At 29.5% G+C, this 14,878-nt stretch overlaps 1 protein-coding gene across 1 annotated transcript; it reads left to right on the top strand.

The window, feature by feature from the left end:
* Positions 1-391: 391 nt before the first annotated feature.
* On the top strand, positions 392-1,423 carry LOC136780757 (putative nuclease HARBI1). The gene is made up of 3 exons (XM_066739314.1): positions 392-627; positions 857-1,143; positions 1,257-1,423. The coding sequence occupies exons 1-3, from the start codon at positions 392-394 to the stop codon at positions 1,421-1,423; spliced, it is 690 nt and encodes a 229-aa protein (XP_066595411.1).
* The last annotated feature ends 13,455 nt before the right edge of the window (positions 1,424-14,878 follow it).

Here is a 14,878-nt window from a genome sequence, read left to right as displayed (position 1 = left end):
ATACACTCTGGCTGGAGAAGAAGAAGAAGAAGATTATGAAGGAGAAGAATCTCTATTTTCGATCTATATATATATATATAACTCACTCAGTATGAGATCTCTGGATTGCATGAACCGTTTTTAATGTTCATGGTTTTAAATGAAAGCTTGTTCCAAACTAGTTTAAGGAAAGCTTTACTTAAATCATGACAGTGGATCATTCACGGAAATAAATCGGTTTGAAAAATGAGGCGGCCAAACCTACTGTATAAGTTAACGGTAGTGCTCGGCGGTATAAACATGTCATTATCTACTTTTATATGTACTTGCCGTCGAGACACTACCGTGTATCTTGATCATTATGCTATGAATAACAGATTTATGTTAATATGAATAAATTAAAATTTTAAGCATGCAGAATACAGAAGAAAATATTTTAGAGTGGATATTGAGTAGTGATAGTACGGATGAAGAAAATAATAATGTTCTTGAAATTCGTGAAAGGAGGCCGAGAAAAATATGGGAAAGAATCAATTGGTTTGAGCGTTTGGATATCATTAATTTCCGAAGGAGGTGCCGCTTATTAAAAAATCAATTTACCGAATTATTGAATAAAATAGAGCACCAATTACTTCATGATACAGAGAGGTATCTTTTGTAATAATTTTATCGTTCCTATATAGTAAGAAAATAATAAGTTATTATAACATCGATTCAACATTTCATTGATATCATGCAGTAGCAGACTGTTTCCTCACTAGGTTGTAATAATGTCGTAAGATCTAATAGTTTTAACAGTTATTGCTTTAAATTATGACTTTTCTTATGTATACAAGTTGATTTTAAAATACTTTCTGAGTTGGATGTTTAATTTTAGAAATAACACGATTAAACCGGAAATTCCACTACTTCTGACATTAAGATTTTTGGCAACTGGATCGTTTATTATAACAATGGCTGACTTTTGCGGTATCAGTAAAAGCAGTGCTCATAGAATAATAGACAAAGTTGTGGTTGCAATAGCTGAACTTCATGAGGAATCTATAAAGGTTCCTTCTGAGGCGCATATAAGAGTACAAGCAGAAATGAAGAACTTTTATGTGGCCGGTTTTCCCTTAGTACTAGGTGCTATTGACTGTATACACGTTAGAATCAGATCTTATGGTATAAAAAATAGATATTTTCTTTTAGTGGTATCATATATAAAATATACACAATTTCTATTAAGGTATATAATAAATTAAATATATGTTGATAAAATAGATATCTACTTTCAGGCGGAGATAATAGTGAGCTGTTTAGAAATAGAAAAGGCTTCTTTTCTATAAACGTTCAAGCGATTGTAAACTCCAAATTAGAGATAATAGATATTGTTGCACGCTGGCCTGGAGCGACTCATGATGCAACAATTTTTGATAATTGCAGAATGAAAGCACGCTTTTAAAATAAAGAATTTGGGAGTAGCATATTATTAGGGGATTCAGGCTATCCATGTCTTCCATACTTATTAACCCCTTTGCTTAATCCAAATACGCCAGCAGAAACACCCCGAGTCGAAATTTTAATACATTTTTTATACTGATAAGTCTAATCTAAGTCTTATTTAGAACTGATTCAATTCTATTAGATCTGAATTTATTCGGTACATGCTTATTTGATACTAATAAAAGATCTGATCTTAACCTGCCAAATATTTGAAACTTGGTTTTAATTCTGATTTCACCCTATTATATTTTTATTTTTTTATATCGATCTTAATAAGTTCTGAAAAGATTTTGATAAACCTGATCTCATTATTTAGTTCTGATTTCATTCTTAATAACAAAAATTTATCTTAATGACACAACTGAATTTATTCTTCCAAATATTTGAAAGTTGAATTATATATTCTGATTTCGATTACCATATTTTCAGACAAGCCACCTTCTGATCTCGGCCTTATTAAGGTCTGAAAATATTCTTATCAATATGACTGCAAAATTTGTCGTCCCAATTTAATTGTTATATTAAGAATTTGTCTCAACCATAATACTGAATTTACTCTGCTAAATATTTGAAAAGTTTTATGTATGAATTGTCTTCTGATCTCAGTCTTTTTAAAAGACCAAATTTAATTCAGTTAAACCTGATGATATTTTTAGTTTTATCTTGTTTTTTTTTAAATAACACGTTACAACTATAATACACTATTGGAGATCAGAGGTGTGTCGGGGTGAGCGGTCCGGGATTCTCAGGCCATCTCGCTTCGGCGCACACTCTTCGTCTCCTTTCCTCACTCCTCCAGGAATTGTAATCTTATCTATCCCATATTCTTATCCCCTTTTCATTTGTTTTTGCCGGAACCATTACCGGGTTAAATCTTTCACATACACAATTTGATCAGCTCAATACTAATAAATTTATTCAGATTCATGTTTATTAACAGGTTTCACAATATAGTATTCATTTAAACTATTAATTATATTGAAACACGTAGTAATTAAAGCCGTCACTGGAATTACGTTAACAATATTAGTATTAAAATACTTAAACATATGGGGAACTTTTATTTGAGGTGACAAATAACAATTGATTTCACAACCTTCTAAATAGTTAATAACTGCAAAATGATCACCATTGCATAAACATTTGTTTTCAGAGCACGCACAGTTGCTTATTTTTAAAAAATATAAAATTTTTCCAAAGCATTTGATATTGTCACCGTAACTATACTCAACAAAAGACGAATTAGTTTTTATAGATTTTGAATAGGATTCGGATACATATAACAGCCTATTTTTTAAAAGTCTGTGATATTTTCTTATCGAATTATTATTATTGAAATGATTATCAAACGTTTGAATGATTTCTGCAGGTAACTCTGTTAATTTTATGTATGTACCAACACTACAACATTCATGAAAGGATTCAATAATTTTAACTTGTTTTTTATGCTGTAAGATATGATTCAACAACGGCCCAGCTGGTATATTTGAAACTTTGGATGATAATTTTAAAATTTGCCAGTGTGATTTTGAAATTTGAGATTCAATATTTTTTGTACCATGAACATTTTTTAGGAGTTGGCCATTAATATTCTCATATGAGAAGCATGTATGCACCCATAATGGGCCGAATTTCTGTACATCATCTGCTAAATGGATTAACTGATGTATATTTATGCTACAAAACTGTAAATTATAAAGATTTTCGAAATTTTTAACAAATTTATTTAAAAGAAATCTTGCTTCCCCTATTTGAGGAGGTAAAATAGAATCAGCGTTTAATATGCTTATAGCTGTTACTAAAAGTAAAAAATGGTCAAAGTAATTAGGTCTCATTATTCCTTTCATCAATGGTACAGCATAATATAGCAGCCAATATTTTAGTTCTGATGCTTTCCATCTATCAAATTTTTTAATACTACTAGGTAATCTATGGATAAATTTTGGAGGTTTGATATTTAACAATAAGTTATCAATTACATCAATAACGCTACGAAGTGAATAAGGTGAAGTACTGAACGATGAGTCAAACCAAAGATATAACAACTTTTTTGTAACGCCCTGAAAAACGGCATGCATTGAATCGATGGCTGTTCCCTTTATGTAATTCGGCATTATGAGGGACAGGAAACATGAACCCTTTACTCCGTAAACACTTGTTTTGTTTGGAGGAAGTATTCCAGCTTTTTTATGTTGTAATGCTAACTTTGCATGTTCTAACGTTCGCTCTAATATGCGTGGAAAACAATTCTTTTTATATGGAAAAACATGAATAAATTTACCAGAGGGTAGCTGACATCTATTTCCCTCATATTCACATGATGGACATCCAAATTTGCCATTATATTGAATTAGATTTAGAAATAAACTTTTGGCAGGAAGATCGCATGTGCCGGTTAACAAAACGGCTCGTAATTTTATGTTTTCTGCCAAACCATCAAACTTTATGTTTACGCCTTTATTATATAAGGTATCTAATTCGTCTTTAATCGAGCTTAGAAAATAGTTTGCTTCAGGTTTTTCTGATCCAAACCATATTCCCGCTAATATTGTGTTTTCTCGACTAATTCTAATACGAAATGGTAACTCATTTATCCGTAAATAAAAGGGCCAAAAACTTATTTTGGATGATTTAAAAATAGGTACACCATCAGTAAACCAACTGAGTGAAATATTGTATACATTTGATAAAAAGCCACTAGTCACAAACTCATCGTATACAGTTCCATCATATAATTCTTCAATAGCATCATTTTTTTCTTTTTGACAATCAGCTCGATGGTTTAGAAGCTTTAAAAAGTTTGCTCGTCCCAAAATAATTTTTAACTGTTTTATAATAGATAGACTAATAAAATAATTGCAAACTGTGTCTTTTTTACATCGCTTACATTCTTGATTACTTGATGTTGGAGTTTTGCATGTTGCACAATAGAAATGTTTTGTGTGTTGATTACTTTCAACTTTAAAAAATTTTCGAAACTTATACAAGCTCATTTTCTTAAAATTTTTTTGAATGCAGTGGAAATTTATAACTGTTAAAAGATCAGATATTAAAGTATCCGTAAGATTGTATTTCAAAACTAAATTTAGTATTAACAGCATGCTCTCTTCCACAGTTAACGGTGCTCCTTCATAAAGGGGCTTTTTATCCAAATCATCGATGCTTGTTACATTCCCATCATCTTCTTCACTATCTGATGATTCATTATTATCATTAATATCATCATCACTTGAAACATTTTCGACGGCTGCATCATAATATATATCATCTTCAGTATTCATAATTTCATCACTACATTCGCTATTTAGATCAATGTTTCTAATATTTGGATTAACATCGTCTTGAAAATTATCATTTTGATGATTATCTTGTTCAGAATGTTCGACAATCCCAACAGCTCTATTTTCATTACTGTCTGGTGAAGGACTACTGAAAAAGATTGATATTTCCATTTTTTGATTGAACATTTATCAAAAAAAGTATTATAATAGCACGATTAATTTTTTTATCGGAAGCGTATTATATAATTACTTTTCATTATTTCCATGTGATAGTAATCTTTTATAATATCTTCGCTGAGCATTGCTCGTTAGTTGACAAAATCTTTTTCGCATGCTTATAATTATTGAAATATTATTTTTACTTAAAAATCCAATGGAAAATTAACCTCATCGAAGAACCGAAGAAAATATTATGCGCGAATTACTGTTCTGAACTATTCTGTTGTTCGAAGATCGATGAATATGTCTCTTAGAAACAGCTTCTGTTGACAGCTTCAGATAGTTTATGTGGGTGCGTCTGGATTTAAGATCAATTTGATGTAAAACTGTTCAAATGGCGTCAAAAGGTTTAAAAAATGAAAAATATGCTTCAATATTTTGGAAAGAGTCAAAAACGGTGGATGTAATAAATTGTAAATTGATTAAACCGTGCGATCGTTATGAAGGAAAGAACTTCAAATTATTGTGGTTGGATAAAGTTGCAGGAAAAAAAGAATGGTTTGCTACTAGAATTATTAAAATAAGCGGTATGTATTTTTAAAAATAGGGGAGACAGGGGCTAGTTGTTACGGGGGTAAGAAGTTACAGATGAAAAACAGGTAAATAAACATATTGTAGAAGAGCATCAATACAAGTAAATGCTTCTTATAACGTCCGCTAATGGATTAAGTATCTTAGTCGCACTAATATTGTCGATGAAGGAAGATATAGGAGTAGCTGCTGAAAATACTAGGTTTGTAAATTTTTCTTGTAAACCTTATTTTTTATTTTTTAATATTATAAATTATTTTATCATATAGCAATTGTGTATATTTATATAAATTTGAAGTTTTTTAATGATCTCAGTATATAATAGAAAAGCCAAATCTTCTTTTACGACTTTTTTTATGCATTAAAGATGTAATTGTGTAGTCGGGGCAAAATGTTATAAATTTTCGGGGCTAGATGTTACGTGTCACAATTGACCTCAAGTTATAGATACCTAGACTCTTAAATTTCTACGCTAAAATTGGTTTATGTTTAAGTCATCGTGTTAAATTATAGATACTTTTATTTAAAACCATAAAACTATTATTATTAATTTATTTTATAGAAAATGCGAGTATATAAGAGAAAAACTGAACGTGGTACACAACCAAAAGAATTATTTGAAAAAGTTGCTCTTATTATACAGGAAGACAATACAATGAAAATTCGCAGAGTAGCGAAAGATTTTGGTTTATGTCACATGACTCTGGCAAGATATTTAAAAAAAAGAAAAATAGCCTTAGATGAAGGAAAATCCATAGATTCTGTTACAATAGGGTATCGGCCAAACAGACAGGTCTTTGATAAACAGCAAGAGAAAATCTTGACCGATTATATAATTAAATGTAGCCAAATTTATTATGGGTTAACTCCAGAAGATATTAGAAAAATTGCTTATGAATGTGCGCTTAAATATCATATTGAAATGCCACAATCATGGCGAATTAATAAAGAAGCAGGTGTAGACTGGTTTACTGCTTTTTTAAAAAGACATAATTCTATGATTTCAATAAGAATTCCTGAAGCTACCAGCTTAAGCCGTGCTACCTCATTTAATAAGACAAATATTGATAATTTTTTTACAAAATTAACTTCAATAATTGACAAATATAAGCTAACTCCTTCTCATATCTGGAACGTAGATGAAACAGGAGTTACTACTGTACAAAAACCGAGAAAAATTATAGCAACAAAAGGAGCTAAACAAGTCGGATCTGTAACTTCGGCTGAAAGAGGTTCTCTTGTTACTGTTTGTGTAGCAGTCAATGCAACTGGAAATTCCGTTCCTTGTATGTTTATATTCCCTAGAATTAGATATAGAGACTATTTTATACGCGATGGTCCACCAGGATGTATCGGTGCTGGGAATAAGTCAGGTTGGATGACTGAAATAGAATTTGAATTATTTCTAAATCATTTCATCGATCATGTAAAGCCATCTATTTCGAACCCTGTACTTTTACTGTTGGACAATCATTGTTCGCACTTAAGCATCAGTGTGGTTGAAAAAGCAAAGAATAATAATATAATATTATTATCATTTCCACCGCATTGCTCCCACAAATTGCAACCACTGGACGTAAGTGTTTATGGTCCTTTTAAAAATTATTGTTCCAATAAGCAAGATGCTTGGCTAAGAAACAATGCCGGAAAGACAATGAGTATACACAATATTCCATCCATAGTAAAAGAAGCTCTTCCGATGGCACTAAATCCGGTTAATATTATTGCTGGATTTCGCAAAACTGGAATTTTCCCATTAAATAATAGTATATTTCAGGAAAAAGATTTTCTTTCTGCCTTTGCCACTGACAGGGTATTAACAGAACAAAATAATGAACAAAGAGATCAAATTTTACCAGTTGCAGGTCCATCTAATCCAGATAAAAATTTATCGCCTGGCCCTATTAATTTTAATCCAGAAGAAATTCGACCGTATCCAAAGGCACCTCCTCGAATTAAGAATACATCACGAAAAAAACGAAAATCTGCTATTTTAACTGATTCACCAGAGATACAATTATTGAAGGAAGAAGAAGATAAAAAGTTAAATAAAAAACGAAAGGTTAAAAGCAAAAAGGAAGTGTGCGTGAAGAAAAAAAAAGTAAAATATAATAATGAAAAAAAACATGATGAATGCTTTTGTTTAATTTGCTATAAATCGTTTAATGCAAGTAAGCCTGGTACACAGTGGGTTCAGTGTATGCAGTGTGGAAATTGGTGTCACGTTAAATGTGTGAAAGGTGATGTTTTGCATTATATTTGTTTCAATTGTAAATCTGAAGACGATTCTGATTAATTGGTGCATTATTTTTGATCTAATATGTTTAAAACTTTGTAATAATCATATCTTCATTCAAGTTAAACAAATAAATTAGTTAAAAGTTAATAAAGAAAAATATAATTCTGTTTTATTTTATTTACCTTTGCATCCAATTTTAAAGAGACAAAATTTATCACTTTTTACCCCCTATGATGTAACAACCTACCCCAAGACTGGGGCAATAAGTTGCAAGCAATATTATTTAAAAATTATTAAATTAAAGACAGCCTAATAGGTATATAAGAATTGCTTATAGCGGATAATATAGTGTTATGATGTAGAAAGAACAGCATTTGATTTTAATTTAAAATATATGATTAATTAACTAGTTATTTTAAATATAATATAAAATGTCACAACTATCCCCTGCCTCCCCTACTACACTTTAAACACATTCTTTTGAAAATAAGTTAAATTGTTATTCATTGTCATACCTTATAAATGAAACTGTCTTTAGTACAGGTTATTTTGTTTCTTATGACAATAGGAAGAAATATATAACCTATACTTAAATTAGTTCTGGTAGCGAAATTCGTTATTGAGACGAATTTTCCTGTTAGAATAAATGATCCTATTGGAAATGTAATTAATAGTACTAAATCTCATTTCAAAATTTTTAGATAATAGAACTGACTTGGAATCATTAATTATTGACGAAAATGGCCAAATTGTTCCTGAAAAAAAGAAAGCATTTGCAAAAGCTATAATTTCTAAACACACAGAAACACGTATACAACATGCGAAGGATAAAAAGAGGAAGGAGCAAAATTGTTTGGATATGGAGGATAATATATCCGAAATGAATACAATTTTTAAAAGTACAGAAAAAGTTGTACAAAGAGATAAAGGAAGCAAGAGAAAGGAAGAAAAATATTTCGATTTTGAAAATAGCAACTCCGATACGGATTCTATTTTTAAAAATAAAGATTCTGACGAAGATTTGGAGAAAGACGAGGAGAAAGATTACGATACGCGTAGTGATCAAGCTAGTTGCAGCTACTCATTAAATAATAAAAAGGACGAAAAAGAATTCACAAGAAAAGAGTCTGTACAGGAAGAAGAAATAAACGCGGATAATTCGTATATGATATCGCACTGCTTATTCAAAATACCAAATGGTAAATATGATTTGTCCGTCATTTAAAATGCCATAAAGCAGGGATGCAAAAATATACTATATTTATGCAATCTATACGCAATTCGTGATAATTAAAATAATCAATAATTTTATTTATAGTTACAATAGAACAGATAAATTTCCAAAAAAGATTGTTGGCATCCATGCAATATTCGTATGACCTTAAATTAAAGACGAAGCTCAACGAAGAATTAGCAAAAGTAAGGAAATAAATATAAAATAATTAAACATTTAAAGTTCTTTATATTGATGGGGTTTGTTGTTTCAAATTTCTACGATATAATTGTTTAATACAGTTTCATTATTTGACGACTTCCAAATTGCAATATTCATATAAAAATCTAATACATGTATTTCTTCTTAGATAATTGATGATTTTTCTACTGCCAAGAGAGGAAAGGTGGAAATTGTAAAAAATTCGAATGTTTTTATATCAGAAACTCGATTTAACATCATTAATATGAATTTCGAAGGCCATAAAAATTGGAAAAAATTGGTGACAGAGATTTTAGTAGAAATATACGGACATGTTTTGAAACATTTAACAGCCAAGGGAACGCGTGGAACAATTGGTATCCATCCCAGATTATTTTCTACTTTGCATAGTAAGTTATAAACTGATCAAATGTATGATTTCTACGTCTAATGTGACATTCTTTTCGCAATTAATATGATTCGGAATTCTATATTTTACATCATTATAGCTAAATAAGATGTGTGCGAATTTTACTGAATTTATCTTTTATATTTGGCCGTCTCTTTTAAATTGTAATAATATTTGACCATATAACGTAATCTATTTATTAAAAAAATAAGCTATATATATACTATACCATCTGTACATATGACATTGAAACTAAGAATGTAATCTTCTTATAATTATTAATTTTCTTTTTAATCTATATCTATTTCAGATTTTATAAATTCCAAAACAGAGGAAATAATAACAGATCAAATGTTTATACAACATATAAATAAACTAACGGCGAATCGGAAGCCCGTGAAAAGAAAATCAAAACTTGTTGAAGAGTAGTTATATTTATTTAGTTATATAATCATTCCGTTTAAATTGCATATAGACAAAATTATTTAACCGATAATATACATTTTTCAATAGAAATGTTAATACTGACGATGAGGAACTTCAAACTAAGTTCAATAGAAGTAGTAAGAAGCAAAAGCAACGCCAAGAGAATTTCGTGGATAATAAATTATCAGAGGACGAAAATTTATCGGATGAATAGATGCAATACTATTTAGTAAATGTTTATAAAAAAATATTGTATATTATATATTCGAATACGTGACACTGTATGTTATAAGATTTGAATTTTAGTAAAAGTAGATTAAAGATAGTATGTTGGATATTTTTATGTAAGTTTTGTTATTTCAACTCATTTTTACATGCAGTATGGGTTCGCCATTCCAAATATCTCAGAATATGGACATAAAACAAAATTTAATTCCGCACAGTAATATAAAAAATGTTGTCTTTAGATTTTACCTTTTTAGTAAGATAATATATAAAACTTGAATATTTTATTGTAATAGTTTATGAAGTAATAGATTTCATCTGCATGCTTTGGGACATTTTGTTGCAGGTTCATATATATATATATATATATATGATAAAAATCCAGTTTGGAAACAGATCTAAAATTCAAGGCGACATCAAAACTAAGATTAGAATGAATTAACAGATGAAAATAAGAATTAAATCAGAACATAATCAGTTCTTTTTCTTGTCCTGTTTGACTGCTGATTCCGTGCGTATTCCGGATTAAAATAGTGTTTAATAAAGCCTAATTTGATACTACAAATAAGTGTGAGATCAGGCTTTAGAAAGTACTAAAAAAGAGTTTAAATTTCGACTCGGGACTCTATAACGAGTCACACATTTGTACTCGATCAATGGTGGAAAGATGTTTTGGAAATTTAGTTAGGAAATTTGCAGTACTTTCAACGGGATCTCGATTTTGCACTCCTGAAAGGACTCTACCAATGATTGTAGCATGCGTTGTTTTGCACAACATAACAAGATTAGCATGTGATATAGAATATTTAAATGAAAATGAATATAATATTATGGTAGAAGAATTAAAAAATAATCTGCAAGCAGACGAAAGACAATATCTAATCAATAATTATTTTCGAAGGTTGTATTATCGTGTTTTTAATTTTTGTGCATTATACATATATAAATATAACAGGTACTTTTTTATTTGCAGGCTCCTATAAAGTATGAAAATCTAATCAGTATTTATTTAATTCAAATTAAAATACATAATTTGATCTGAGTGATTTTTTCAAGATTATTGATATCAAATGCATATTAATTTGCATTTTATTTACGATAATCCTCTCTTATAGCCTTTTTTCCAATTTAACTCATCCTTATTAATAACATAATTAAGTAAAACATAATTAATAAGTTTTTAATAAAATTAATTATAGATAGGAAGTGATAATATCTTATATATCATAGAAAATATTGTCCAAGCTTTTATTGCAACTTATCATAATATCACATATAACGTACATCACAGCAACTTAATTAAAATAAAATACCACAATATAAGTAAATGCAAAAAAGACACTTAACAGATTTTTTTATATAACGTATGTAAATTATTTTTTAACTTAGTAAAGTATATAGTTTTAAGTTCCACAATCACAGTATTAATTTTTCCAATTGAATGTTTCCACCCATTAACGTGCTTAATTAATTTTCTTTGTTAGAAGACTGAAACTGGTAAAGATTAATTATATTATTATTTGACAGCAATTACTTAAATTACTACAAAAACCATCCTTACTAGCATAGATTTATGCTTAATCTCTAATTCTAATAATTCAACTTGTAGTTTTTCTTTTCGACATTGGATTTCTATAAGTTGTTTTTCTAATTCTCCTTTTTCACAAAAATATTTTTGCATTAATTCTGTTAATTCTAGTTTACTTTGCTCTAAGGTTATTTTAGTATCAACTTTCGTTTTTTCCCAATCGAAGAAACATTAATATTTTTTTAAGTATGCAAAGATAAGTTCCTCTCAATGGAGTTATTTAAGGGTGTACCTAATGGTGATTTTAATTGCTTAGGATCCCATGTACTCCATGATTTTATATGATCATTGTCTACTAAATACTGAAAACAATAAATAAAAATTAAAGATTTATAACATTTTGACAATGAATTATAGTTGTTACATTTTTATTACGTTGCAGCTATATATTAACCTTAAAAACAGGATCATCCAATTAACTGAATTTGAATTATTATTTTCGTCATCTTCGATTAAACTTCTTATATTATTCTGACTTATAATGGCATCTTTATCATATGCATTTGAAAGTCCTTCTATAGACAGGCCAATTATATCTCATGTACTTTGTCATAAATATCATTTGGTTTTACATCATGAGTTCCACCACCTAACAGATTTTAAGTTTCATATATAAAATTGTCTCTAATTTATAATTAAGTGTTATAATTTATATATTCAGAAAAATACCTGTTAAGTATGTCTCCCTTTTTAATTTTGCAATGTGTTTTCTCGCAGAAGCTTTTAAATAATTCCATAGCCTTTTTAAAATATCTACAGTTTTCTTACTGGAAGAATACAAATTATTGAATTCTTTACTAACTTCGTACCAAGCATTTGACTTCTCTCTTAAACCTACACCATCTGTTTTCTTTGATTCAATTACTGATGCATACTTTTTTATTATTTGAATAAATGCAATTTTTTCGTCATAGGAAAAATTTTCATTTCTTTTCCAATTAGACATCTTTGCAACACTAATATATTCTCAAAAATTGGCTCAACCTTATCAAATATCTATGCAATCATGGGGATGAAATGTGGGAAATTAATTAATATGTATATCCCCTCCTTTGTGATATTTTAATTTTCCCCTCTGAAACTACCTGAAATTTTCGAGAGTTACAATTTAAATATTACCAACTTTCAAGTTGAAATTATTCCAAACATCTGCATGGGTTGGTACCACTACTTAATTATACTTAACTTAATAGAGCTTGGTGGGACTCGGCCTTAGATGAACCTCAGTTAAATTCACGTTATTTGGTCGCGCGACCAGGTTAAGGAGCACGACGCAGATATTAGTTCATTACTACAAATAGTTTTATGTAGTAAAAAGTAATCGATAAATTATATATACAGGGTGTCCGGTTAACTATGGCCAATCCGGGATATTCGGATAGAGTGTAAAATTTCGAGTACAAAAGTTCAAACCACTTTGTGGCTAGCACCCTTAATTAAAAAGTTATTAGCGATTAAAGATCCTCAGTTTTAATTGGATTTGCTTAGACGGATGATTCTATTGGTCGCATTGTTAGCCCACAAACGCTAAGATTCAGTAAAAGTTAATACTAATGCAAACACACGGGCAGTGGACACACCCACTTGAGCCTGTGGTAGTGACCGAAAGCCGAGCGATCGAGTCTCGAGAGCGAGCACCATAAAAACAATGAAAACATAAACACTCTTGACAATAGTCGCAAGCTAAAATTTAAACTTTTGTAATTTTCAAGTAAGAAGTTAATAATTATAATTTTTGAATTGTATGTATTTTTACGATGAAAATGAGTCCAAACACAATATAATTACGCCAATTTTAGAGTATAATTAACAGTATTAATTAATTAATAATGTCGCTAAAAAAGTCATAATTATGTCGCGCTTGGACTTATTTTCACCATAAAAATATGAACAAATCAGAAATAAGAATTAGAAATTTGATAAAACACAATTGCAAAAGTTAAATTTCTCTTTGTTTAATGTAATGTGTTTACGTTTTTTTGTTTTTTAAATCGAGGTTTATTGTTGAATGAATAGCCTTGGGAGCTCGATAATTCTACGCGCTTGATCGGCAGAGGAAACGGGGAATCGGGGTAATGAAATTAAGACACTTATAAGAAATTTAATTTTTGCAATTGTGTTTTATCAAATTTCTAATTCTTATTTCTGATATGTTCATATTTTTATGGTGAAAATAATTCCAAGCGCGACATAATTATGACTTTTTTAGCGACATTATTAATTAATTAAAACTGTTAATTATACTCTAAAATTGGCGTAATTATATTGGGTTTGGACTCATTTTCATCGTAAAAATACATACAATCCAAAAATGATAATTATTAACTTCTTACTTGAAAATTACAAAAGTTTAAATTTTAGCTTGCGACTATTGTCAAGATTGTTTATGTTTTCATTGTTTTTATGGTGCTCGCTCTCGAGACTCGGTCGCTCGGCTTTCGGTCACTACCACAGGCTCAAGTGGGTGTGTCCACTGCCCGTGTGTTTGCATTAGTATTAACTTTTACTGAATCTTAGCGTTTGTGGGCTAACAATGCGACCAATAGAATCATCCGTCTAAGCAAATCCAATTAAAACTGAGGATCTTTAATTGCTAATAACTTTTCAATTAAGGGTGCTAGCCACAAAGTGTTTCGAACTTTTTTACTCGAAATTTTACACTCTATCCGAATATCCCGGATTGGCCATAGTTAACCGGACACCCTGTATAACTTAATTAATTAAAAATCTTATTTTATTTAATTGGTACGTAAAGTATAATATATTAGGCTTTTATCGGATAAATTTACTATTACAATTTTATTTCTTGCAATGAAGAAAGTATTCTATTCATACTATTAAAAATAACTTAACATTATTGAAAATGTATTAAGAATGTGGAATATTAACTTAAAATACATTACATATTGTTTACAACAATAATGATTATTTTGCCCATAACTGACAGGAACTGCAATTCATTAAGGAAAGAAAATGCCATTCACCATTGAAGAAGATGAACTTTTAGTGAACTTAGTTCAATGTAATCCACCGTTATATAATTGCCAATTAGATAATTACAAAGATGGATCTATCAAAGAAA

This window comes from Prorops nasuta, unplaced genomic scaffold (genome assembly GCF_024137725.1).
Source record: "Prorops nasuta isolate Cenicafe-Biocafe unplaced genomic scaffold, Cenicafe_Pnas_1.2 PNAS00020, whole genome shotgun sequence".
Taxonomy (NCBI): Eukaryota; Metazoa; Arthropoda; class Insecta; order Hymenoptera; family Bethylidae; genus Prorops; species Prorops nasuta.
This window is presented reverse-complemented; position numbering and strand designations above follow the sequence as displayed.